The sequence below is a fragment of the Thalassophryne amazonica genome, chromosome 11, assembly GCF_902500255.1.
Source record: "Thalassophryne amazonica chromosome 11, fThaAma1.1, whole genome shotgun sequence".
Classification (NCBI taxonomy): domain Eukaryota; kingdom Metazoa; phylum Chordata; class Actinopteri; order Batrachoidiformes; family Batrachoididae; genus Thalassophryne; species Thalassophryne amazonica.
Window position 1 is genome coordinate 110979608 of NC_047113.1, and position 26230 is coordinate 111005837.

The 26230-nt window shown below is 41.9% G+C and overlaps 1 protein-coding gene across 1 annotated transcript in view; it reads left to right on the top strand.

Annotated features, from left to right (window-relative positions):
- Positions 1-26230, top strand: part of slc7a11 (solute carrier family 7 member 11) — a 130856-nt gene that overhangs the window by 83613 nt on the left and 21013 nt on the right. The window contains exons 5-7 of the mRNA XM_034181019.1: positions 8360-8459; positions 12697-12741; positions 13005-13128. Of these exons, the coding sequence (XP_034036910.1) occupies positions 8360-8459; positions 12697-12741; positions 13005-13128 (269 nt within the window). The remainder of the gene's footprint in view (positions 1-8359; positions 8460-12696; positions 12742-13004; positions 13129-26230) is intronic.

Below are 26230 nucleotides of genomic sequence, written 5' to 3' on the forward strand. Positions count from 1 at the left end.
GCATAAGCATGACTAAAACTTTTCAGCCCCTCCTTTGTAAGCATTTTCCTTAATTTGCCTTTCAGCTTCTGGAGGGGCTCTGCACCCCCATACCCCCCACCTTTCTAAGCATTTTTCTTTTTTTGCCTTTCACCTAACCCCCCTAATTACAGCCCTCTTAACCTCCTGCCACTTTAAGCATTTTTTAATTAATGTAGATGTAAATTAATATTCAAAGTTTTCAGCTAGTTGACAGTCGGGCTGTACAATATATTGTATCTCAATATTGTCATATCAATATGATATACGATATGACTATGATTTGACACAAAGTGCAGCAACAGTGAAAATTAAACATTCTTAAACAAGAACAGTAATAATACCACACTCATTTTGCACTTATCATAAGGTTAGGATACTGTGCCCTCCAAAGGTATTCGAACACTTGGAATTTCACACATTTTAATTTGTTTTGCCATTTTAAATACAAAAAATAAAGAATAAAAATTTCTAAAATTATCTTCCTCAAACTTAAACTGCAAGCAAATCTCTAAAACTTGATAAAACCTGTAAATAATAATCAGTTTTTTGCCAGTTTCCTTCAGACAATTGAGGGGATGGAAATATGAACATTGCCAAGTCACTGAATATGTCTTGGACTTTATTTACATCAATTATGAAGAAATACAAATGTTTCTTTCACCAAAACATCAAATCTAGGCTTTTATCTCAAATGTACTTTTTGTCAAATTGTAGCTGAACTTTCAGGTCTTCTTTTAAAGTAGACCTGCAATGAAATAAATGTGGTCAGATCTCAGAAAGAGATAGCTAATATGTATTTATAAGACCCTTATGAATGCAGTAAAGTAAATCTGCAAGCCCAAATTTGTAATTCAGCGGAGAAATCTTCGTTTACAAATAACAAATTTGCAGCTAAAATTTGGCCCTCCGCGAAAACTGTTTGTACAGCCGGGACACTGCCGTGACGCAAGGGAGAAGACAGCGCACGAGCACCTTCAGTCCAATCCCGCATGTTGAGTGAATGCAATACAAGCTATTTCTCAATTGAAATAGATTTTATCTGTTAGTAATGTGGGGTCGTGGTAACCCCGACCCCAAGCTCTGCCCCGTGAGAAAAATATTGGCTTCCATGGAGTGCCTCCGTCCGTTCACTCATACTGCAGCTGCATTGATCATGCAGATCCTACTTACATTGCAAAAAGTCCCGAAAATATCATTTTTATGCAGTCCGCAAACATTCAGTCTTAGAGCAAGATAATATAAAACTCACCAATAATTGTTTTTTTAATGGGGAAATATGATCGAATATAGATCTCGTCTAAAGGCAAAACAATCATAAACAACCTCGAAACGGCGGTAGGCTAAAGACAGTAGATTTTCAATGCGACACCACTCAATTAAATGGGTGTATGAAAAAGTCCCCAAAAATAATTTTAAGGCAAAAATAAAATAAATGTGTACTCACCAAACGTACCGCAAGACAATATGAAGTTTTAAAAAAAAGTCGATCCTTACGTATAAGACAATAAAAAGGTGCTTTTGTAAGAGATGCAAACTGACGTAAATCCACAAATTACAGTTGGTGCACGCAATGCATGCTGGGATAGGGTCTTCTCTCTTACGTCTTGGCAATGTCCAGGATGTGATGACAGTTTTGCGGAGGGCCAAATTTTAGCAATAAATTTGACATTTTTTAAATGAAGATTTCTCCGTTGAATGACAGATCTGGGCTTGCAGATTTACTTTACTACAACCCCTGGCACAAGTTTATGTTGATATTTTGGACAATTGAAAGGATGTTTGGGGATGATGAAATCATTTTTCAAGATGATAATGCATCTTGCCATAGAGCAAAAAGTGCAAAAACATTCCTTGCAAAAAGACACATAGGGTCAATGTCAATGAGCAGATCTGATTTGATGCAGGTGTTAATTTGGGGGATGAAAATTTACAGGGTGATTCCATAATTTTTTCCTCAGAATTGAGTGATTCCATATTTTTTTCCTCTGCTTGGTCTAAAAAAGTAACCGTTACTGACTGCCACAATCTTTTTTCTTGATTTCTTATAGTGTTTCTTAAAGCCAGAAAGTTGCCATTTGAAATGACTTTAGTTTTGTGTCATGTCTGTGATCTGCTTTTTTTCTACAAAATTAAACAACTGAATGAACATCCTCTGAGGCCGGTGATTCCATAATTTTTTGCCAGGGGTTGTACATTCAGAAGGATCTTATGTGTAAATATAAGACATTTATAAGATTTGCTTTCAGTTTGAGTTAAGGAAGATAATTTTAGAAAAAATGTATTTGAGATGGAATAAACACATTAAAATGTGTGAAATACCCAGTGTTCCAATACTTTTGAGTGCAATTGAAAAACACTGAGGAGCAGCATCGTACATCTCATATATAGTGCAGGAGAGAAGAGAATATTTAGTGTGGAATCCTGCAAATGGTGATACAAGGATCAAATTTGGCACAAATAATCCATAGACATAAGCTCTTTTGAAAAAACTGATTGGCCACTTGAATTTTCAATAGGTAGCCAGGTAGAGGTCAATTGAATTACACAGGGGTCAAAATTAGCTTAAACGTGCATATAAGACAAACCAAATTAAGGGAGAAATGCTGCTGTTAACAACCTGGACCTCATTTCTGGCATAAAATACGGTTGTTTACTCACCAATATGTTTGGTGTCATTAGAAATCCATAGTTCAAATGACGAGTTCAGTTCAAATCTGAAGCAAACATTTTTCTTCTTCTAGTAAGGTGGATTAGAACTTTTTGTGGTACACAGCACAAACTACTGGACAGGAGGAACCTAGCAGTCAATGTGACTCACTTATATCAAAATGCAGCTCTTTCAACCAGATGTGTGGTGCTGTGACAAGTCAATCATCTGTGTCCAATCAGAGTTCAGGGGAGTCCAGTGAAACCCCAGCCTCTGCTCTAGCTCCACCCATGCAAGGAAGTGTTCAACATTTGATGTTTCCTGTTTCACTGAGACTGAAAATTTGGCACTGCCTGTTTTGAGTGTAAGCTTGCCACTGAGTGCCCACAAGATTCAATGGGATCTCGTCTGTCTATCCAGGAAATGCTTGACATTTGACATTTCCTGTTTCACTGTGGATTAAGAATTTGCCACTTCCTATTTGGGTCACAGTGTACCATGAGCGAGCTTCGCGCCACTGCGCATTGCTTTGCTTGTATTATATTCTTAACAGTTTGAGCTACAGTGTGATTCCTGCAGGCTTTGAGATCTTTTCTGACAACTTCCCCTTTGGTCAACAATCTTTAAGGTCACAGTAATGACGCATACGAGAGGAACACATACAACCCTATTTCCAATGAAGAAGGGATGTTGTGTGAAATGTAAATACAAACAGAAAACAATGTTTTGCAAATCCTCTTCAACCTATATTCAATTGAATACACTACAAAGACAAGATATTTAATGTTCAAACTGATAAACTTTATTGTTTTGTGCAAATATTTGCTCATTTTAAAATAGATGCCTGCAACACGTTTCAAAAAAGCTGGGACAGTAGTATGTTTAACACTGTGTTACATCAACTTTCCTTCTAACAACACTCTATAAGCATTTGGGAACTGAGGACACTAATTGTGAGTCATGATTGGGTATAAAAGGAGCATCCCCAAAAATCTCAGCTGTTCACAACCAAAGATGGGGTGAGAATCACCACTTTGTGAACAACTGCATGAAAAAATAGTCCAGCAGTTTAAGAACAATGTTTCTCAATGTTCAATTGCAAGGAATTTAGGGATTCCATCATCTACAGCCCATAATATAATCAGAACATTCAGAGAATCTGGAGAAATTTCTACACGTAAGTGACATGACGGCCCACAGCGCATGATAATTCAGCTGACATGACAGCCCACAGCTCAGGAATGATACAGCTGACATCAGCGCCCATAGCACGGTAATTATCCATATGACATTACGGCCCACAGCGTGTGATCATTCAACTGACATGATGGCCAACAGTGTGTGATCATGAAGCTGACATCATACAGCTCACATGACGGCTGACAGCACAGCGATCATCCAGCTGACATAAATGCCCACAGCACACAATCATATAGCATACGTGACAGACCACAACACGGCTATGTGACTAAAAAGATTAATCCAGGTTTTGAGTATATTTCTTATTGTTACATGGGAAACAAGGTACCAGTAGATTCTCACAAATCCAACAAGACCAAGCATTCATGATATGTACACTCTTAAGGCTATGAAATTGGGCTATTAGTAAAAAAAAGTAGAAAAGGGGATGTTCACAATAATAGTAGTGTGGCATTCACTCAGTGAGTTCGTCAATTTTGTGGAACAAACAGGTGTGAATCAGGTGTCCCCTATTTAAGGATGAAGCCAGCACCTGTTGAACATGCTTTTGTCTTTGAATGCCTGAGGAAAATGGGATTTTCAAGACATTGTTCAGAAGAACAGCGTAGTTTGATTAAAAAGTTGATTGGAGAGGGGAAAACGTATACGCAGGTGCAAAAAATTATAGGCGGTTCATCTACAATGATCTCCAATGCTTTAAAATGGACAAAAAACCAGAGACGTGTGGAAGAAAACGGAAAACAATGAAAACCAGAATGGCAAAGGCTCACCCATTGATCAGCTCCAGGATGATCAAAGTCAGTCTGGATTTACCTGTAAGTGCTGTGACAGTTAGAAGACACCTGTGTGAAGCTAATTTATTTGCAAGAATCCTCTGCAAAGTCCTGCTGTTAAATAAAAGACGTGCAGAAGAGGTTACAATTTGCCAAAGAACACAACAACTGGCCTAAAGAGAAATGGAGGAATATTTTGTGGACTGATGAGAGTAAAATTGTTCTTTTTAGGTCCAAGGGCCACAGACAGTTTGTGAGACGACCCCCAAACTCTGAATTCAAGCCACAGTTCACAGTGAAGACAGTGAAGCACGGTGGTGCAAGCATCATGATATGGGCATGTTTCTTCTACTATGGTGTTGGGCCTATATATCGCATACCAGGTATCATGGATCAGTTTGCATATGTCAAAATACTTGAAGAGGTCATGTTGCCTTATGCTGAAGAGGACATGCCCTTGAAATGGGGGTTTCAACAAGACAAAGACCCCAAGCACACTAGTAAACGAGCAAAATCTTGATTCCAAACCAACAAAATTAATGTCTTGCAGATGTGAAGAAATCATGAAAAAATGTGGTTATACAACTAAATACTAGTTTAGTGATTCACAGGATTGTTAAAAAAGCAGTTTGAACATAACAGTTTTGAGTTTGAGAGTCTCTCACCGTTGTCTCGCCTACAGGCCGAGCAGCAGTGCAGAGTACCCGACCTTCCTGGAGTCCCTGGGGGGGTACTAGGTAGCGCTCCGACTGGGGACTCCATTGTTCTACTGGGGCGGCAACAGTGAGACCTGGAGGGGGGTGATCGGGAAGCACGGCCTCCCCGATCTGAACCCGAGTGGTGTTCAGTTGTTGGACTTCTGAGCTAGTCACAGTTTGTCCATCACGAACACCATGTTTGAGCACAAGGGTGTCCATAAGTGCACATGGCACCAGGACACCCTGAGCCGGAGGTCAATGATTGACTTTGTAGTCATATCATCTGACTTTCGGCCATGTGTCTCGGACACTCGAGTGAAGAGAGGGGCAGAGTCGACCAATCACCACCTGGTGGTGAGTTGGATCCGCTGGGAGGGGAGGAAGCCGGTCAGACCTGGCAGGCCCAAACGTATCATGAGGGTCTGCTGGGAACGACTGGCAGAACCCTCTGTCAGCGAGGTCTTCAACTCCCACCTCCGGGAGAGCTTCTCCAAGATCCTGGGGGAGGTTGGAGACATGGAGTCCAAGTGGACCATGTTCTCCACCTCCATTGTCGATGCGACCGCTCGTAGCTGAGGTCACAAGGTCTCTGGTGCCTGTCGCGGCGGCAATCCCCGAACCCGGTGGTGGACCCCAGAAGCAGCTCACAGGTACCGGCAGGCCAAGCGTGCCGCAGCCCGTGCGGTCGCAGAGGCAAAAACTCGGGTCTGGGAGGAGTTCGGGGAGGCCATGGAGGAGGACTATGGGTGGGCCTCGAAGAGATTCTGGCAAACTGTCCGACGCCTCAGGAGGTGGAAGCAGCTCTCCACCAGCACTGTTTACGGTGTGGGTGGGGAGCTGTTGACCCTGACTGGGGATGTTGTCGGGCGGTGGAAGGAGTACTTTGAGGATCTCCTCAATCCCATCGTCACGTCTTCCGAAGAGGAAGCAGAGACTGGGTACTCAGAGGCAGACTCATCTATTATCCAGACCGAAGTCACCGAGGTGGTTAGAAAGGTCCTCGGTGGCAAGGCTCCTGGGGTGGATGAAATCTGTCCTGAGTACCTTAAGCCTCTGGATGTTGTGGGACTGTCTTGGCTGACACGCCTCTGCAACATCGCGTGGCGATCGGGGACAGTGCCTCTGGATTGGCAGACCGGGGTGGTGGTCCGTCTGTTTAAGAAGGGGGACCGGAGGGTGTGTTCCAACTATAGGGGGATCACACTCCTCAGCCTCCCCAGTAAGGTCTATTCCAGAGTACTGGAGAGGAGAATTCGATCGATGGTCGAACCTCGGATTCAGGAGGAGAAGTGTGGTTTTCGTCCTGGTCGCAGCACACTGGACCAGCTCTACATGCTCCATCGGGTGCTCGAGGGTTCACGGGAGTTCGCCCAACCAGTCCACATGTGTTTTGTGGATCTGGAGAAGGCGTTCGACCATGTCCCTCGGGGCACCCTGTGGGGAGTGATCCGGGAGTACGGGGTCCGGGGTCCTTTGCTAAGGGCTATCCGGTCCCTGTACGACCGCAGCAGGAGCTTGGTTCGCATTACCGGTAGTAAGTCAAACCTGTTTCCAGTGCACGTTGACCTCCGCCAGAGCTGCCCTTTGTCACCCGTTCTGTTCATTATTTTTATGGACAGAATTTCTAGGCGCAGCCAGGGTGTAGAGGGGGTCTGGTTTGGGAACCACAGAATCTTGTCTCTGCTCTTTGCGGACAATGTGGTTCTGTTGGTTTCGTCAAATCATGACCTTCAGTGTGCACTGGGGCGGTTTGCAGCCGAGTGTGAAGCATCCGGGATGAAAATCAGCACCTTTAAATCTGAGGCCATGGTTCTCGACCGGAAAAAGGTGCTTTGCCCTCTTCAGGTCAGTGGAGTGTCCTTGCCTCAAGTGGAGGAGTTTAAGTATCTCGGGGTCTTGTTCATGAGTGAGGGACGGATGGAGCGTGAGATCGATAGGTGGATCGGTGCAGCATCTGCAGTATAGGACCGTCGTGGTGAAGAGAGAGCTGAGTAGGGGGGCAAAGCTCTCGATTTACCTCTTGATCTACGTTCCGATCCTCACCTATGGTCATGAGATTTGGCTCATGACTGTAAGAACAAGATCGCGAGTACAAGCAGCCGAGATGAGTTTCCTCCGCAGGGTGGCTGGGCGCTACCTTAGAGATAGGGTGAGGAGCTCGGTCACTCGGGAGGAGCTCGGAGTCGAACCGCTGCTCCTCCACGTCAAAAGGAGTCAGTTGAGGTGGCTCGGGCATCTTTTCCGGATGCCTCCTGGACGCCTCGCTGGAGAGGTGTTCCGGGCACGTCCCATTGGGAGGAGGCCCCGGGGAAGACCCAGGACACGCTGGAGGGATTACATCTCCCGGCTGGCTTGGGAACGCCTTGGGGTTCCCCCGGAGGAGCTGGGGGAGGTGTGTGTGGATCGGGAGGTCTGGGTGGCTTTGCTTGAGCTGCTGCCCCCGCGACCCAACTCCGGATAAAGTAGAAGAAAAAGAAATGGATGGATGGATGGAGTTTTGAGTTTGTAGTGTCAACAGCAGATGCTCCTATTATTGTGAAGAGAGTCACGAAGCTCTGAAGTCTTACTGCTGCTTGGGCACAGAAAGGATGGACACCAGACACCACAAATCACTAATCAGGTCCCTGGCTGTGTCAGAGTCCTGAACCCAGACATACAGAAAAGCAGGTGATTTCACTGATTAACCTCCCTTTGAGCAGGTGGGATGAGAAAACCTGCACCCTCTCGGCCCTTTCTGGAATAGTTTGGACACCACTGATTTAAATACATGCACTTCTGTAGTTTTGTCAAAACTAAAGTTATTTACTTTAAAAGCTTTTTTATTTACATCTGAGTGTTTATTGTGAACAAGACCAAAACCATGGAAAGACCTCAATGTTTTACAGGGCCGACCTCGAATCAAGATTTGATTTGACTGCAGTGGATCTGGATACAGATTTAAATACAGTGTGTGTGTGTGTGTGTGTGTGTGTGTGTGTGTGTGTGTGTGTGTGTGTGTGTGTGTGTGTGTGTGTATGCAGGGCACACTGAGAACTTTGACAATGCCTTTGAGCTGAGCAGTGTGAAACTATCTGGTCTTCCTTTGGCCTTCTACTCAGGAATGTATGCATATGCTGGGTGGTAGGTATGAACACACACACACACACACACACACACACACACACACACACACACACACACACACACACACACACACACACACACACACACACACACACACACACACACAAACACACACACCCACACACACACACACAGACACACACACCATTATGATTAAATGAGGCGGATCGTTGAATCAAACATTCCATCTTCCAGGTCATGCAAATATTCTTTCCATTGCATGTCGCCACAGTGAAATCTGTATTTATGTCCACTTGATAACAGCAAACAGACACGCATCACAGTGGACAGTTGTTTGTCCATGTCCGTCCAAACACAGTACGTGGTGTCCAGCTAGACTGTCCAGATCCACAGATTTCCACAGCCGATTCAGTGGGAGGACACACTTCCTGTCATCTCAGTGCACACACCAAAGCCACACTCGTGTGGAACTTAGACAGATTTCTCTGCAAGTATGAAAGTGATTGTCTGCAGTCTGTTGTCATGCCAAGAGTGCAACTGGCCACACATTTTCTAAGTGCCATGCGAGCGGTGTTAGGTGTTTGTGTGTGTCACCTGGAATTAGGCCCGCACCCGCAGCGAGAGGGTTCGATGGGTTCTCACAGTGCACACTTTGTCTTTCAGGCGCTTATGTGCGCAAATAGGTGTAGCAACCAGTGTACGAGGGGTTAGAGGCAGGGACAACATTATATGGTTTGCACACGATTCCTGCATCATGCGCACTAAGTGTGCACTTCGCCCAAACTTCAAACTATGTGTGAAGGGGCCCTGAGCCATGTGCACCAGCAGATGGAGATTCTTCTTGGGAGAAAACTTAAACCAAAAGTTCTTGGTTTGGGGTTAGTTTTCGATCCAGGCTCCATTTTGTGAATTAAGGTTGGGGCCATTGCTGCGTTTTGTCTGTTGTGGCGTGTCCTCTTGTTGTGTATATAAGGACTTAAGTGGATATTAGCACCATCTTTCCATGTCCTTTACTTTGGTGCAAACATCCATCCTATTACTGTTATTACCTAACGATTCATTCCTCCATATAGTTCCATGTAAGTCATATCATACAAATAATGAATCTTTATAAGTGCAATGATGCAAATAAAAAATAGAATGGTCCATCTTTCACCTCATGAAATATTCATACCATCGAACAAATGAAAAAACATCCATTATTTTTTTATATAATGCATTTTTTGTTTTATAAATTTATAAACAAGAAAAAGGACTTACATTTTGGTGTGCATCACTGGTACTTTGACATCAAGAGGTTCCAAACACTCCAACATGAATTTTAAATTGGAGTCCAATCCAAACCAAAATTGTTCTCAGTCAACTTGCAAAAACAGTCAAATAGTTCAAAAACAATCCTGATGTAGTCCATAGCTGATGCCATGCACTGACTTCTTGGTGTAACTTCTACTTCAGGTTCAAGTTAAATTCAGCTGTTGTATAATAACTGATGTGGTTTCTTCATTCCTTTGGACAAAACCACTCCAAATTTATTTCTGTTAAAAAATACAACAAAAACCACTGGACAGAAACAGATCATGATTTTTTTTTCTTCTGAAAATATTCAGATTGCAGTGCAGATGATTTGTGTCTATGGGCAGTGGGATTACATGGTCCAGTTGTTCTGGGTCACACTTTAGAGATGATACATGCAATTACCTTATTTCTGCCATTGATAGAATTTGGTGGAAGTAAAACTCACTTAATAATGATAATTAACGCCTATGTGACATCATGTGATGTCCGGACAGAGTTAGACCTTCAGGATCTGGGTGTACAATGTGGAAAATTGATCATGGTCCACTCAGTCTAGATCATAGTGTTGAGAGTTCCACCATGGACATTTTTCAGTCGGTTAGCTCATGAGCCGATCTGGCTCATGTTGGGGGCAGGACTATTTTCCCCAACATGGAAAATATGTGGAAGTGGCCAGTGAGCATTAAGGCATCTTGACACTTGCACAAATTTGATCTGCGCACTGGCACGCAATATGGTGTGCCAGAAAGTAAACTCTTCGGAAACTGTTGTAAACTGTGCATGGACTGTGCGCAGCTGCGTGCCAGAGGGCAGAGAAAATTTTGAAATGTTTAAAATTTCTGGCACACATTAATTTCATGAACTAGTTGTGAACATTGCACAACCTTTTCCAAAACAGTGCATGTCAATGTGTGTCAATGCGTGCAGTGCATCTGAACACTTATGAAGAGATGTTACATCTATAATAAACATAACTTTACATATTGTCACCTTCCTAAAATAATGGCCTAAGTCATATTTTCATTATCTAACTCATGAGAAGGAATGAAAATGCAACTGTTTTACCAATCCATTACAATATATATGTTATAAATAATTACCTTTGAGACAATCCAAATGTGTTCTCCACCATATGACACACATGAGACAACCTGCAGCTGTAGATAATTTCTCTGTGACTCTGGGAGCGATGAGAGATGGTTTCATCAGCCAAGTTCTGAGAGCAAATGTATCATCATCCACTATGAAATAATTATTTTATATAGTGTGGCATCAAGCAGGACAAAGCGGGACACATTGGCATGACGAACTGCATGGTAGTGCAATGATAAAATTAATCCAAGTGTCAAGGTACCTTATTTTGACTATTTGCAGTAGCTTTGGTTTGTTCGAGGTTTTAAAGTACGAGGTCTGTTAGAAAAGTATCCAACCTTTTTATTTTTTTTTTTCAAAAACCTGATGGATTTGAATCACGTGTGCTTGCATGAGCCAACCTTGAACCTTCGTGCACATGCGTGAATTTTTTCACACCTATCGATTGCATCATTTGCTGGCAAGCAGCCTTTGTGTGAGGATGGGTGGAGTCTCTCATCGGATTTTCATTTCAAGGAAAATGGCAGAACGACTGGAGCAGCGCTGCTGCATCAAATTTTGCCAGAAACTGGCAACAGCCAGGTGGAAACCATTCGGATTATTCAGACGGCTTTCGGTGACGATCCTATGGGCATCACACAGATTAAGGAGCGGTACAACCGGTTTAAAGACGTCCGGATAACGGTGGAGAGTGAGCCGCGCTCCAGTGGGCCATCAACATGCTGAAATGACCAGATCATTTCCAAAGTGAACGCTGTGGTGATGCGGGACCGTCGTGTGACTATCCAAGAAATTGCGGAAGAGGTGGACATCAGCACTTTTTTGGCACATTCCACTGTGACAGAAGATTTGGCCATGAAAAGAGTGGCAGCGAAATTTGTGCTGAAGCTGACGGTGGAGCAAAAGCACCTTCATGTTGAAGTCTCACAAGACATGCTGGACTCTGAAAAATGATGCCCACCTCTTCCACAATTTCTCGGATAGTCACATGACTGAAAAGCCACCGAAAGCCGTCTGAATCTTCCGAATGGTTTCCACCTGGCTGTCACCCAATTTCTGGCAGAATTTGATGCAGTAGCACTGCTCCAGTCGTTCTGCCATTTTCCTTGCAATGAAAATCTGCCGAGAGCACAACACACAACCTCACACAAAGGCTGCTTGCCAGCAAATGACGCAATGGACAGGCGTGAAAAAATTCATGCATGCGCACAAAGGTTCAAGGTTGGCTCATGCAAACACACATGATTCAAATCCATCAGGTTTTTGCAAAAAAAAGGTCGGATACTTTTCTAACAGACCTCGTAGTTGGTGCACCGCCGATGCCACCAAGTGACTGAGGATGACCACTGTGGTTCATCATCTACAGATTCTGAGGTACGTGTTTAACCCTAACCCTAGAGCAGTGGTGTCCAAAGAGATTCCAGAAAAGACCAAGAGGGTGTAGGTTTTCTTTGCAACCACTAACTCCAGCAAGGGATTTGACTGGTGAATGTCACAGCAGATTTGAGTTTGTCAGTCAAATCATCTGCTGGAGTCAGTGGTTCCAAAGAAAGCCTGCACCCTCTTGACCCTTCTGGAAACTCTTTGGACACCACTTGTTCATAGGAACAGTTGGATGTGACACAGATAACTGTTCTATGAACCAAACCAAAGACCTGACACTTGATATTGAACCTTGCCCATAGTAGGGTTCAGGAGGGTTTCCTCTGGTAGCGTTGGATGGTTCCTGTGGTTTTTTGATGTAGGAATGTTTATTTTCATGAGGCAGAGAATGTTGACTCATGAATCCTAATCAGGATCAGTGCATTATCAGGATTAGAGAGAGCCTTTTGAAGCACCAGTGAGTGGGTCCACAAAGAGTCCTCCTAACTCTTCTCTTCTCCAGGTTCTACCTGAATTTTGTGACTGAGGAGGTACAAAACCCTGAGAGGTGAGTGGTCTCTGTCTTCTGGGTAATTGTCAAGCACTGCAAAGGCAAATCTTTATTTTAGGCATTATTTTCATTTATATTTGCTTTGATATTCTAATTTTCCCAATTGGTCTTTTGGTGCACATTTATTCTGAACAATAAAAATAAGGAATAAGTGATTCAGTGGAGTCTGATCAGGACTGTGATGCCATGAATAAAGCCAAACTTAAAATCAAATATATGTTTGTCAGATAAGTGACAGTGTGCTCCACCCCCATCCCCAGGAATGTGCCCTTAGGTATCTGCATCTCCATGGTTATTGTGACTTCCTGTTATGTGCTGACTAATGTGGCGTACTACACAGTGATGTCAGCGGAGGAGATTCTGCTCTCAGAGGCAGTTGCCAAGGTGATTAAGAACACATTTTACACATGTTAACGATGGTATCTGTACAATTCATTGTGCTGCTTTTCATGCCAGGACAGATGTGGTCAGGGTTAGGCCAGGTCAGGTTCTACATCTGCAGTGATTCTCAACACTCAGACACCTGCGTGATGGCTCATGACCACAGAAATACATCACATGACCAAAATACCACTGTTGATGTTCCCTCATGCTGGCAGTGATTCTCCTTATCTGAGTCTCACTCAGTCACCACTAATTTAGAACAAAGTCATTCCAGCAGAACCCATGGATCCTCTATGGAGACCTGGTACCAAAACATCCAGATGTAGCCTGTTTAGCGTTCACGTCTAACAACTAAACACTAAGACAGGAAGCACCAGGGCCCTAAAGACTTGGACCTTCATTCTCTTGCAAAGATATCAGCATCACCAAACATGATGAAGTCACACATACCCGATGCTTAAATAATGACTAGCGTGCTGCCTGTGGGGATCCATGGGCTCCAGATTGGGTAGTGGTTATAAAATAGGTATCTGACATTTTTCAAGGATGGTAATATGTTAACAGGGATGAGGATTTTCTGCAGATAAGAGGATTTCAGAGTTTTTCTGGGTTTCTGGGCCATTTCTGAGATCATTTTAAATCTGTTGAGAAACATTTTGGAGGGGTGGTGCAGCATGGGTCATCCGTGCAAGTTAAATCTTTCCTCATATGCATGGGAACCATAATAGCACTGCCGAAACTGCAAGCTAAAATGTGCAATGTCATTGGTTATTTTTCTTCAATAGTGAACTTTCAGCCAATCAGAATCTCTGTAAATCTGGTCACTAAAAGTACCCGGACTTGGACATTTTGAGTTTCGGCAAGTTTTAGCTGTCGAGCTGTGTCTGTACCATGGCCAAAATTACAGAGAGAGGACGAATACCTCATTAAAGACATCGATAGTGGTGTAAAAAATAGGTTCAAGTAGACATGTTTGGACTGGGAGGTGGACGTGGACGGGACAAAGGCAAGACTTGGTGAATTTGTCTGCAAGGCTGAGTTCCCCAGTGAAGCCCACTGCATGTTATGTTTGGATTTCATCAAAAAACATTGGAAGAACAATGCACCACAAAGAAACATGTCACCAAAGTTAATATTAAATGTCCGGGTCCAGAGCACGGAAAAGGCACAGTGAGCCCCAAAGCCCACATCACTCGTACCGCTCAGCCCAATAACTTTATTCATGCAATTAAAATGTGTTTACAATCACTGAAAGTTTTAAGTGTGGTGCAGTGGCCTTATTTTGACACGAAACACGCTTTTACTCAAAACTTGACCCTGTGGAGAAAACAAACGTACCCTTCTTCTTCTTTTGTGGCAAAAAACGTCAGTCGGCATGCTTATTGTTGCATTGCTGCCACCATCAGTCTGTTATAGCAGGACTAAATCCTCTCGATGACCCCAGTATCTTTCAAGAAAAAAAGCCAAGACTTTCCCCTCTCACTTGACCTTATGGCTAAAATACTTCCTACAGAAACTTCTTTCAGGCCTTACAATTGATTTTGTTCAGTTTCTTTAATAGATAAACCATTCAAAAATGATGAGATATATTTGCCTGCATGCTGAAATCGGCCCCCATCAGTTTTATTTTTAGTTTTAATTTTGGTGAATTTCACAGACTGTGGTACAGCTGATGCTTTTTAATGATACTATGCCATATGTGTCTGTGGGGTTTTCCTGCTGACTGACATCAGTTGTCGGGGTGCAAACTCACATGGTGTGATTTAGGAATTTATTATGGGGCAGTAATTTGTAAGCATACATTTCACATGGAAATATTAATAAAGTCACTGTTTTATACCACAAATGTTGTTTTGATAGGTTTTAATGATTTACACATACTTGCATGAAGTTTCAGTATATTTCAGAGCTCATTCCAAGTTACGTAAAGACACTTGAAGAAGTTCAGTGATATCTGTCCAATGCTATGGCATTTATAGTAAGTACATATGCTATAGCACGAGGCAGCTATCACTGAATGAAGGTCTACATAGGCAGTCTTTTATTAGAGTAAGACTTCCACATACCCCAAAATACAAAAAATGTAAACTGGAAATTCATGAAATTAGGTCTTTAGTGGCTCCAAAATGCCTGTAAAATGCTCAAAACTTGTGGGCCCCCACCAGGGGCAATGCCCCTGGACCCCACTGGAGGCCTACGGTGGCCCCCGGGCTCCCACTGATTTTCTGATTTCCCCTATCTTCACAACCAATCAAAAGAAAAAAGAAGTGGTCTTGACCTCCAAACTTTGGTTTTGTGGTCAGGACAATTAAATTGCAAATAAACCAGTTTTTGCATTCACTGAGTGGTCACTACTAATTTCTGGAAAAGTTAAGTCCATTTGTCAGAGTTGTGGTCATCCTGTTTTCTTTTTGTGATCATGTCAAAAGGGTCCAAACATCATTTCAAACATAATACAATGTTGATAAAGCAATTATATTTATGAAAACGTTCCTCATTTGTACAGATTGAGCAAGAACTTTCAAGAACAGGAGAGTAATTTACTGAGGTTTGAAGAATCTCCTTTGTTCATGAATATTTCACTCTTTAATCAAAGAAAATTAAACAACCTTGTGGAATATTCCAGAGAATGTTCTAGAATCCAAAGAATTCCAAAGAATGTTCTAGAATCTTTGAGAAAACCCACAAGAATCTCATGGAACTTTCTAGAAAATACCAGAATTCTGTAGAACAGTGTACAACAGTGAAGAACTTTCTAGACTCTTATGGAATTTTCCATAATGGTTGACAAACAATTTCAGGAATATTCTTGAGAGATTAAGAAGATTCCAGAATGCCTGTTATGTGTTGGACGCGGTCGGAGCACCGACCCAGCGTTTGACAGGACCCAGCATAAAATAAGCAGAGCACGGTTCAAAATATAACAGAATTTAATAATTATAGTGAGTTTAGTGATAAACAACCAAAAATGTCCGCGGTCTGGTGAGGTGAAAACACGGCGCGCTCTCAGCAGCGCAAACGGTCCAGAGCCACAGCAGTTCGGACCCAGGGACCCCGCCGACACCCCCCCAGGTGGCTGCGACAAACCGAGTCTGTGAAGAAAGAAAACATGAGGTGAGTCCAACACTCTCCACCCAGAGAGACACAGCTCAAAGGTGCACACAATCAGCAAACACTTCCTGGCTTATATACGAGGGCTGTCAATAAAGTAACGGTCCTTTTTATTTTTTTCAAAAACTATATGGATTTCATTCATATGTTTTTACGTCAGACATGCTTGAACCCTCGTGCGCATGCGTGAGTTTTTCCACGCCTGTCGGTGACGTCATTCGCCTGTGAGCACGCCTTGTGGGAGGAGTCGTCCAGCCCCTCGTCGGAATTCCTTTGTCTGAGAAGTTGCTGAGAGACTGGCGCGTTGTTTGATCAAAATTTTTTCTAAACCTGTGAGACACATCTAAGTGGACACGGTTCGAAAAATTAAGCTGGTTTTCAGTGAAAATTTTAACAGCTGATGAGAGATTTTGAGGTGATTCTGTCGCTTTAAGGACTTTTCACGGTGCGAGACGTCGTGCAGCGCTCTCAGGCGGCGTCATCAGCCTGTTCAAGCTGAAAACCTCCACATTTCAGGCTCTATTGATCCAGGATGTCGTGAGAGAACAGAGAAGTTTCAGAAGAAGTCGGTTTCAGCATTTTATCCGGATATTCCACTGTTAAAGGAGATTTTTTTAATGAAAGACGTGCGGACGGATCCGCGCGTCGGGACGCAGCCGACGCGGTGCGGCGGCACAGGAAAAACACCTCCGTGTTGATAACCATTTGTAAAATCCAGGCGGCTTTTGATGGCTTTCAGTGGAGTGAGTATATGAGAAATTGTTTAACAGGCAGGACATGTTCCAACTTGTCCTTAAGGCTTTCAACAGAGGTGTTTTTCCTGTGGCGGAGCGTCGCGGCGGCTGCGTCCCGACGCGCGGACCCGTCCGCACTTCTTTCATTAAAAAAAATCTCCTTTAACAATGGAATATCCGGATAAAATGCTGAAACCGACTTCTTCAGAAACTTCTCTGTTCTCTCACGACGTCCTGGATCAATAGAGCCTGAAATGTGGAGGTTTTCAGCTTGAACAGGCTGATGACGCCGCCTGAGAGCGCTGCGCGACGTCTCGCACCGTGAAAAGTCCTTAAAGCGACAGAATCACCTCAAAATCTCTCATCAGCCATTAAAATTTTCACTGAAAACCAGCTTAATTTTTCGAACCGTGTCCACTTCGATGTGTCTCACAGGTTTAGAAAAAATTTTGATCAAACAACGCACCAGTCTCTCAGCAACTTCTCAGACAAAGGAATTCCGACGAGGGGCTGGACGACTCCTCCCACAAGGAGTGCTCACAGGCGAATGACGTCACCGACAGGCGTGGAAAAACTCACGCATGCTCACGAGGGTTCAAGCATGTCTGAGGTAAAAACATATGAATGAAATCCATATAGTTTTTGAAAAAAATAAAAAGGACCGTAACTTTATTGACAGCCCTCGTATATATATATCAGCTTCTCACCCTGCAGGCACGGAACAACTCTGTTCAAATCTCCACTGCAGCAGAAGCTGATTAGACAATTAGCATAACGTGACAGCTCAATAACACAAGGTGTGAGGGACACCAAATCCACTGTCATTACTTCATAAAAGTCACCAAAACCAAATTACCTCAGGAAGTGTGCTGAAGAGCGTGAGACCTCACCCAATCCTCCTTCACAGACTGTGGCGTCAAACCTGGAGCGGTCTCTGCGTCCGTAATGGTGAGATTCTCCTGACGCCGATCTCACACGTCTGCTCACAAGGTTGAGTCTCTGGCAAACACACACTGTGCATTCAAGGCTTAAGTGCAGCATGCTCTAATCAAGACAAATGCACCACAGCTGAGAGTCCTGATGACCTGCATGTGATAAGCCTCAGGTGTTCAGGGTGAGGTCCTAATACTCAGCCACACGTCAGCCACTCGTTCCTGAATGCATACCACCTGGTGGGAGAAAGAGAAAACAAGGCCAGCCAAACACCCCAGCCCACAACAATGCCATCATGAAAGACTGAGAAAGTTCTGGGGTGTTACATGACAAATATTTAAACAGGGGTTCATAGGCCAGCATTCAGTCAAGCTTGGTCAAGCCTGAGAAGATACACCAGAAGAAGAGAGATGGCATCAAGAGGCTGCAATCATTCTCCAGATAAATTCTGCTACATCTGTGGCCAGTTCATCAAGAAAAGAGCAAACAAAGTTTTCTGTGACACCATCCAGCAAAATGTGTAAAGCCTACAAAGCTTATTTTGGAATACCAGTTGGAGACCAAGATAAGAACTGGGCACCCACTTAGCTTGTGAATATTGCAAGAAAACACTTGAAGGTGAGAAAGTTATGTTTTGTTGAAAAAGCCCAAATCTTTTATGGTAAATATTAAATCGTCAGTCATTAAACAAATATTTTCACTATTTTTGCAGGATGGTACAGAGGGGAAAAGAGAGCAATGAAGTTTGCTGTTCCAAGAATATGGCGTGAACCCATTGACCACTCAACCAACTGCTACTTCTGCATGGTGGATCCTTCCAAACGCTGAAGTGGGAAGAAAGCACCTGCTATTCCTTATCCTGACATTCCATCTTCTGTTGCACCAATGCCACATAGTGCTGAGCTTCCTGTACCTTCACCTCCAGAAAGAAAACAACCATCAGAAGAAGAAAGCACTGAATCAGAGGATGGAGAGAACAGTGAAGTGGACTGTGACATTACAGATACAGTTTGTGAGAGGAATCCTTACTTCCCAAGTCAAGGAGATCGGAATGATCTTGGTTTGACAAAGTCAAATGCTGAGCTTTTGATCTCAAGGCTGAAGGAGTGGGACTTGTTGGATGAAAGTGTGCAAGTAACAAGCCAAAGAAAATGCTACCAACTTTTCTCTAGCTTCTTTGCCAAGGAAGAGAGTTTGTGCTATTGTTGTGACATTTCAGCTGGCACAGTGCTGGGACAGCAGTCTGCTGCTGAACATGCTCCTCCTCTCTCTGAAGGCCTCGTGTAGATGGTGTGAGGCATTGTTCGTAATTGCCTTGAGCCGGGACAGAGTCTTCTGCTCAACCACCTCTTCCACTGGAGTCAGCTTCAGTCCCACCACTGACCCAGCCTTTTTAATGATCTTATTCAGGCGGGAGATGTTCTTCTTACTGGTGCTGCACCAACAGACCACAGCATAGAGGAGAGCGCTCGCCACCACTGACTGATAAAACATGTGCAGCAGTTTAGAGCAGATGTTAAATGAGCCCAGCTTTCGGAGAAAGTACAGCCTAGACTGACTCTTCTTGTGAAGAAGGTCTGTGTTGGCTGTCCAGTCTAGCTTATTGTCCAACACCACTCCCAGGTACTTATAAGATGGTGCCATCTCCACATCACTTCCCTCTATGTTTACCGGCTGAGGCATTGGAGGCTTCTTTCTGAAGTCCAGAACTATTTCCTTAGTGTGTCCTTGGGACACACATTATCTGGACCGGCTGCTTTCCTGATGTTTAGCCTCTGCAGCTCCCTCCTCACCTGATGTTCTGTGATGTGAAGGAGAGCTGAAGGGGAGGGGGCAATGGGAGTAAAGGGGTAAAGGTAAAGGGATGTCTGTCCCTTACAATAACTCAATGGAGGGACTCCAGCAGCCTCTGGACCCCTCACAGGAAGGGATGTGAGAATTGGTTGTGGGGAGGACACAGTGTTGGGCTGGTCAGTGCCAGCATTGGAAACAGGGAGAACAGGGGCATCACTGAACCTGTTGAAAAATGCGTTCAGTTCAGCAGCTCTCTCTACACTCTCCCCAACCAACCCAGCCACCTTTTTGAACCCTGTTATTGTTTTCATTCCTTCCCACACTTCTCTGATGTTGTTTTCTTGCAGTTTCCCCTCAACCTTCTCCTTGGAGCTCATTTTAGCTGTCTTTAAACAGCCCTTCACTTCCTTCTGCACCCTTTTCATCTGCTCCTTATCCTTTGTTTTGAACGCTCTCTTTTTCTTGTTCAAAACCCCCTTCACCTCCCTTGTGATCCAGGGTTTATTATTTTCAAAAGAGTTCACTGTTTTGGTGGGCACAACAATGTCCATACAGAAATTCACATAATCCGACAGACACTGAGTAGCTCCTTCGATGTCCTCTCCACACTGTTCAAGCAGTGTGCACCAGTCAGTGCTGTCAAAACAGTCTCTGAGCTTTTCCTCCGCCTCCGGTGTTCATGTCCTCACAGTCCGCGTTGTTACGGGTTGCCTTTTCACAAGAGGTGTATACGTAGGCTGTATGGAAATCAAGATGTGATCCGATTTGCCGAGAGGGGGAAGGGGCATGGCTTGATAGGCGTCTTTAACGGTAACATACAGTAGCTCAATAATATTGTCGCCGCGTGTGGGACAGTCCACATACTGATGCATTGCTGGCAGCGAGGAATCCAGGGTGACATGATTAAAGTCCCCTGAGATGACCACCAGTGCCTCTGGATGCTGCAATTGGAGCTCTGCAACTTCATTGACCACTGCCTCCACCGCTGTTTCCATGTGCGCTCTCAGTGGAATGTAAACACAGACAACAAGGATGTGCTGATGGCATTTTTGATGGGTCGCCAGGGAGGTTTCACCACATTTCCCTGTTTTCTCTGCCTTTGGGACAGTAGAGACAGGGCAGCACATTATCACTGGAAGCAATGGCCTGAAAGGACTGAATTCTCAGTTGGAAGCTGTAACATTAAACATAAGCCATTGGTGGATCCTCACAAGGTTTTGTTCCCTCCTCTGCACATCAGACTGGGTCTCATGAAACAATTTGTCACAGCGCTTGACAAAGAGTCTGCAGCATTCAAGTATCTTCAAGATTTTTCCCAAAGCTGTCAGAGGCAAAAGTGAAAGCTGGTGTTTTCATTGGGCCATAAGTCAAAAAAATCACAGAGTGCCCTGAATTTCCAAAGGAACTGACAGCAAAGGAACAGGAGGCATGGAAAGGTTTTGTTGATGTTGTCCATGGGTTTCTGCTCAACCACAAGGCTGACAATTATGTGGAACTGGTTGAGACTTTGGTGAGAAACTATGGCCAAATGGGGTGTAGGATGTCACTGAAGGTCCACATTCTGGATGCTCACCTTGACAACTGCAAGAACAACATGGGGGCATACTCAGAAGAACATGGGGAGAGCTTCCACCAAGACATAATGGACTTTGAACACAGATATCTTCACAGAGATCTTACAATGAAAACATGATGGGGGACAACATTTGGGGCCTGATAACGGAAAGTGATTCCTGACACATTCGCAAATCAAGGAAAACTGTTAATTTTTAACTTTGTAAAATTGTTTTCAAAATTTTAACTTTGTAAAATTGTTTTCAAATGTTTGAAAATAAACCTTGCTGCAGTTATGTTCCATATTTTAGTTTTATTGTGAAAAAGTCAGAAAAGTGTCAAAAATAGCTGTTTTGAGGGGATAAAATTGCTGTGCAGCCCCCCCCCCCCCCCCCAAAAAAAAACCAAACAAAAAACAAAGTTTAGCATGAAAAATGGGCCTTTTCTATTGTTTTGTAATAAATGTAATTGGAAAAAGACACTGATTTGTCAGGAACAAAATTCGTGTTACACAGTATTTAATTTTCAGTGTTAATTTACTGTCTTTATGATAACAATAACCTAAATAATTTATAAATACATTAAAACACTTATTTTTTCATTATTATTCTTATTATTATCATTTCTATTATTTTTATTTTATTTATTTTTTTCTATTTTGTCATTTGATTTTTAAATGGATCAGAATGGAAATAACTTTTCACTTTCTTCTATCATCTATGTATTTTTAACATATTTACAATAGTCATGCTTTAAATATAAAGATGATTTAGTGCCCCCTGCTGGAAAGGCATGTGAGTCCAAAATGTAATTAGCAACATTATAATATTATAATATTCGTAGCTTCTCCATAACTATTAGTTTGTCCCTGATCAAAGCTGTGCATGTGCGCGAGTGTGTGTGCATACACGGCTCCTGTATGCAGGTGCTTTAAATTTGACAAACACAGGGGCTGAAGACATTAAAACCACTAAACATTTCACTCATGGTACCAACATGAAACTTAAGCGCAACATGAGACTTATCTATACTGACTAAACTAATTGAGCTACAAAAACACAATAAATCAATAACACTAACAACACTAAATCACTAAAACTATCAACACTGTTAAACTAACATTAGCCACAATAACAACATCCCATGGTGCACTGCAGCACAGCATCCATTGTTTATTGGTTTGATAAAATTGCTAATTTCTCCAAAAAATATTTGTCCTATCAACTTTCCGTTTTCGCAGCATTCATGGGGCTGGGAAAATGATGAAAAATACGAGGTCTGTTAGAAAAGTATCCAACATTTTTATTTTTTGGAAAAACCTGATGGATTTGAATCATGTGTCCTTGCATGAGCCAACCTTGAACCTTCGTGCGCATGTGTGAATTTTTTCACGCTTGTCGATTGCGTCATTTGCTGGCAAGCAGCCTTTGTGTGAGGTCATGTGTAGTGCTCTCGGCGGGTTTTCATTGCAAGGAAAATGACGGAACAACTGGAGCAGTGCCGCATCAAATTTTGCCAGAAACGACAGCCATGTGGAAACCATTCCGAAGATTCAGACGGCTTTCGGTGGCTTTTCAGTCGTGTGACTATCCGAGAACTTGTGGAAGAGGTGGGCATCATTTTTCGGAGTCCAGCATGTCCTGTGAGACTTCAACACGGAGGTGCTTTTGCTCCGCCGTCAGCAGCTTCAGCATGAATTTCACCGCCACTCTTTTCATGACCAAATCTTCTGTCACAGTGGAATGTGCAAAAAAAGTGCTGATGTCCACCTCTTCCACAATTTTTCGGATAGTCACACGACGGTCCCACATCACCACAGTGTTCACTTTGGAAATGATCTGGTCATTTCAGCATGTTGATGGCCGACCAGAGCGAGGCTTGCTCTCCACCATTGTGCGGATGTCTTTAAACCAGTTGTACCGCTCCTTAATCTGTGTGATGTCCATAGGATCGTCACCGAAACCTGTCTGAATAATCCGAATGGTTTCCACCTGGCTGTCGCCCAGTTTCTGGCAAAATTTGATTCAGTAGCGCTGCTCAAGTCGTTCCGCCATTTTCCTTGCAATGAAAATCCACCAAGAGCACTACACATGTCCTCACACAAAGGCTGCTTACCAGCAAATGACGCAATCGACAGGCGTGAAAAAATTCACGCATGTGCACGAAGGTTCAAGGTTTTCTCATGCAAGCACACGTGATTCAAATCCATCAGGTTTTTGAAAAAAATAAAAGGTTGGATACTTTTCTAACAGACCTTGTACATAAGCATACCGAATGGCAAATATCAGCTCTCCCAGGTTTTTTGCGTAATTGAAGCCATACTCACACACACACACGCACGCACAAACACACATACAGAGGCCACTTGGCTATTATAATACTGATAGTTGCAGTGTCTTTTATGCCCAATATTTGGGTCATTTACCTGAAGTCTCCCATGAACAAAACATAAAAATACTGCATAACTCTGACATTATGATGGTTGAACCACATGAGCTCTCATGTTCACTCATATATTCTTCCAGCATGCGTGCATGTGATATTGATATTGAAAATCCAAGGATCTTGGATTTTCCCAAAATAATACAGGGAGGGTCACATTTCTTAACACGTCACTATAGTACCAATGTCAGAAATTATAGTCTATTCATGTATGATAACCATCGGTTTGTCCATCTTGAAAATAAAGATGACGGCTATTACAAATAAACATCATGATGGCACTTCATAAATTATGACGCATGCTCAGGCAATTCTTTCATTAAGGTGTTGTTCATGTGTAGATTGTGTTCTCCATCATGTGTGATGTGTTTCTTTTATAACTCCTCCCAGTCACTCCCCTCGGGAAAATAACCATCAGTACCAAAGGATAAACACAAAATAAATCAGCATCAATACCAAAGGATAAACAGAAAATAAATAACCATCAATACCAAAGGATAAACACAAAATAAATAACCGACACCAAAGGATAAACACAAAATAAATAACCATCGATACCAAAGGATAAACATAAAATAAATAACCATCAATACCAAAGGATAAACACAAAATAAATAACCATCAATACCAAAGGATAAACACAAAATAAATAACCGACACCAAAGGATAAACACAAAATAAATAACCATCGATACCAAAGGATAAACATAAAATAAATAACCATCGACACCAAGGGATAAACATAAAAAAAACCCATCAATACCAAAGGATAAACATAAAATAAATCACCATCGACACCAAAGGATAAACATAAAATAAATAACCATCGATACCAAAGGATAAACATAAAATAAATAACCATCGACACCAAAGGATAAACATAAAATAAATAACCATCGATACCAAAAGATAAACATAAAATAAATAACCATCGACACCAAAGGATAAACATAAAATAAATCACCATCGACACCAAAGGATAAACATAAAATAAATAACCATCGATACCAAAAGATAAACATAAAATAAATCACCGACACCAAAGGATAAACATAAAATAAATAACCATCGATACCAAAGGATAAACATAAAATAAATAACCATCGACACCAAAGGATAAACATAAAATAAATAACCATCGATACCAAAGGATAAACATAAAATAAATAACCATCGACACCAAAGGATAAACATAAAATAAATAACCATTGATACCAAAGGATAAACATAAAATAAATAACCATCGACATCAAAGGATAAACATAAAATAAATCACCATCGATACCAAAGGATACACATAAAATAAATAACCATCGATACCAAAAGATAAACATAAAATAAATCACCATCGACACCAAAGGATACACATAAAATAAATAACCATCGACACCAAAGGATAAACATAAAATAAATAACCATCGACACCAAAAGATAAACATAAAATAAATAACCATTGATACCAAAGGATAAACATAAAATAAATAACCATCGACACCAAAGGATAAACATAAAATAAATAACCATCAATACCAAAGGATAAACATAAAATAAATAACCATCGATACCAAAGGATAAACATAAAATAAATAACCATCAACACCAAAGGATAAACATAAAATGAATAACCATCGACACCAAAGGATAAACATAAATAAATAACCATCGACACCAAAGGATAAACATAAAATAAATAACCATCAACACCAAAGGATAAACATAAAATAAATAACCATCGACACCAAAGGATAAACATAAAATAAATAACCATCGATACCAAAAGATAAACATAAAATAAATCACCATCGACACCAAAGGATAAACATAAAATAAATAACCATCGATACCAAAGGATAAACATAAAATAAATAACCATCGACACCAAAGGATAAACATAAAATAAATAACCATCAACACCAAAGGATAAACATAAAATAAATCACCATTGACACCAAAGGATAAACATAAAATAAATAACCATCGACACCAAAGGATAAACATAAAATAAATAACCATCGACACCAAAGGATAAACATAAAATAAATAACCATCGATACCAAAAGATAAACATAAAATAAATCACCATCGACACCAAAGGATAAACATAAAATAAATAACCATCGACACCAAAGGATAAACATAAAATAAATAACCATCGACACCAAAGGATAAACATAAAATAAATAACCATCGATACCAAAAGATAAACATAAAATAAATCACCATCGACACCAAAGGATAAACATAAAATAAATAACCATCGACACCAAAAGATAAACATAAAATAAATAACCATCGACACCAAAGGATAAACATAAATAAATAACCATCGACACCAAAGGATAAACATAAAATAAATAACCATCAACACCAAAGGATAAACATAAAATAAATAACCATCGACACCAAAGGATAAACATAAAATAAATAACCATCGATACCAAAAGATAAACATAAAATAAATCACCATCGACACCAAAGGATAAACATAAAATAAATAACCATCGATACCAAAGGATAAACATAAAATAAATAAC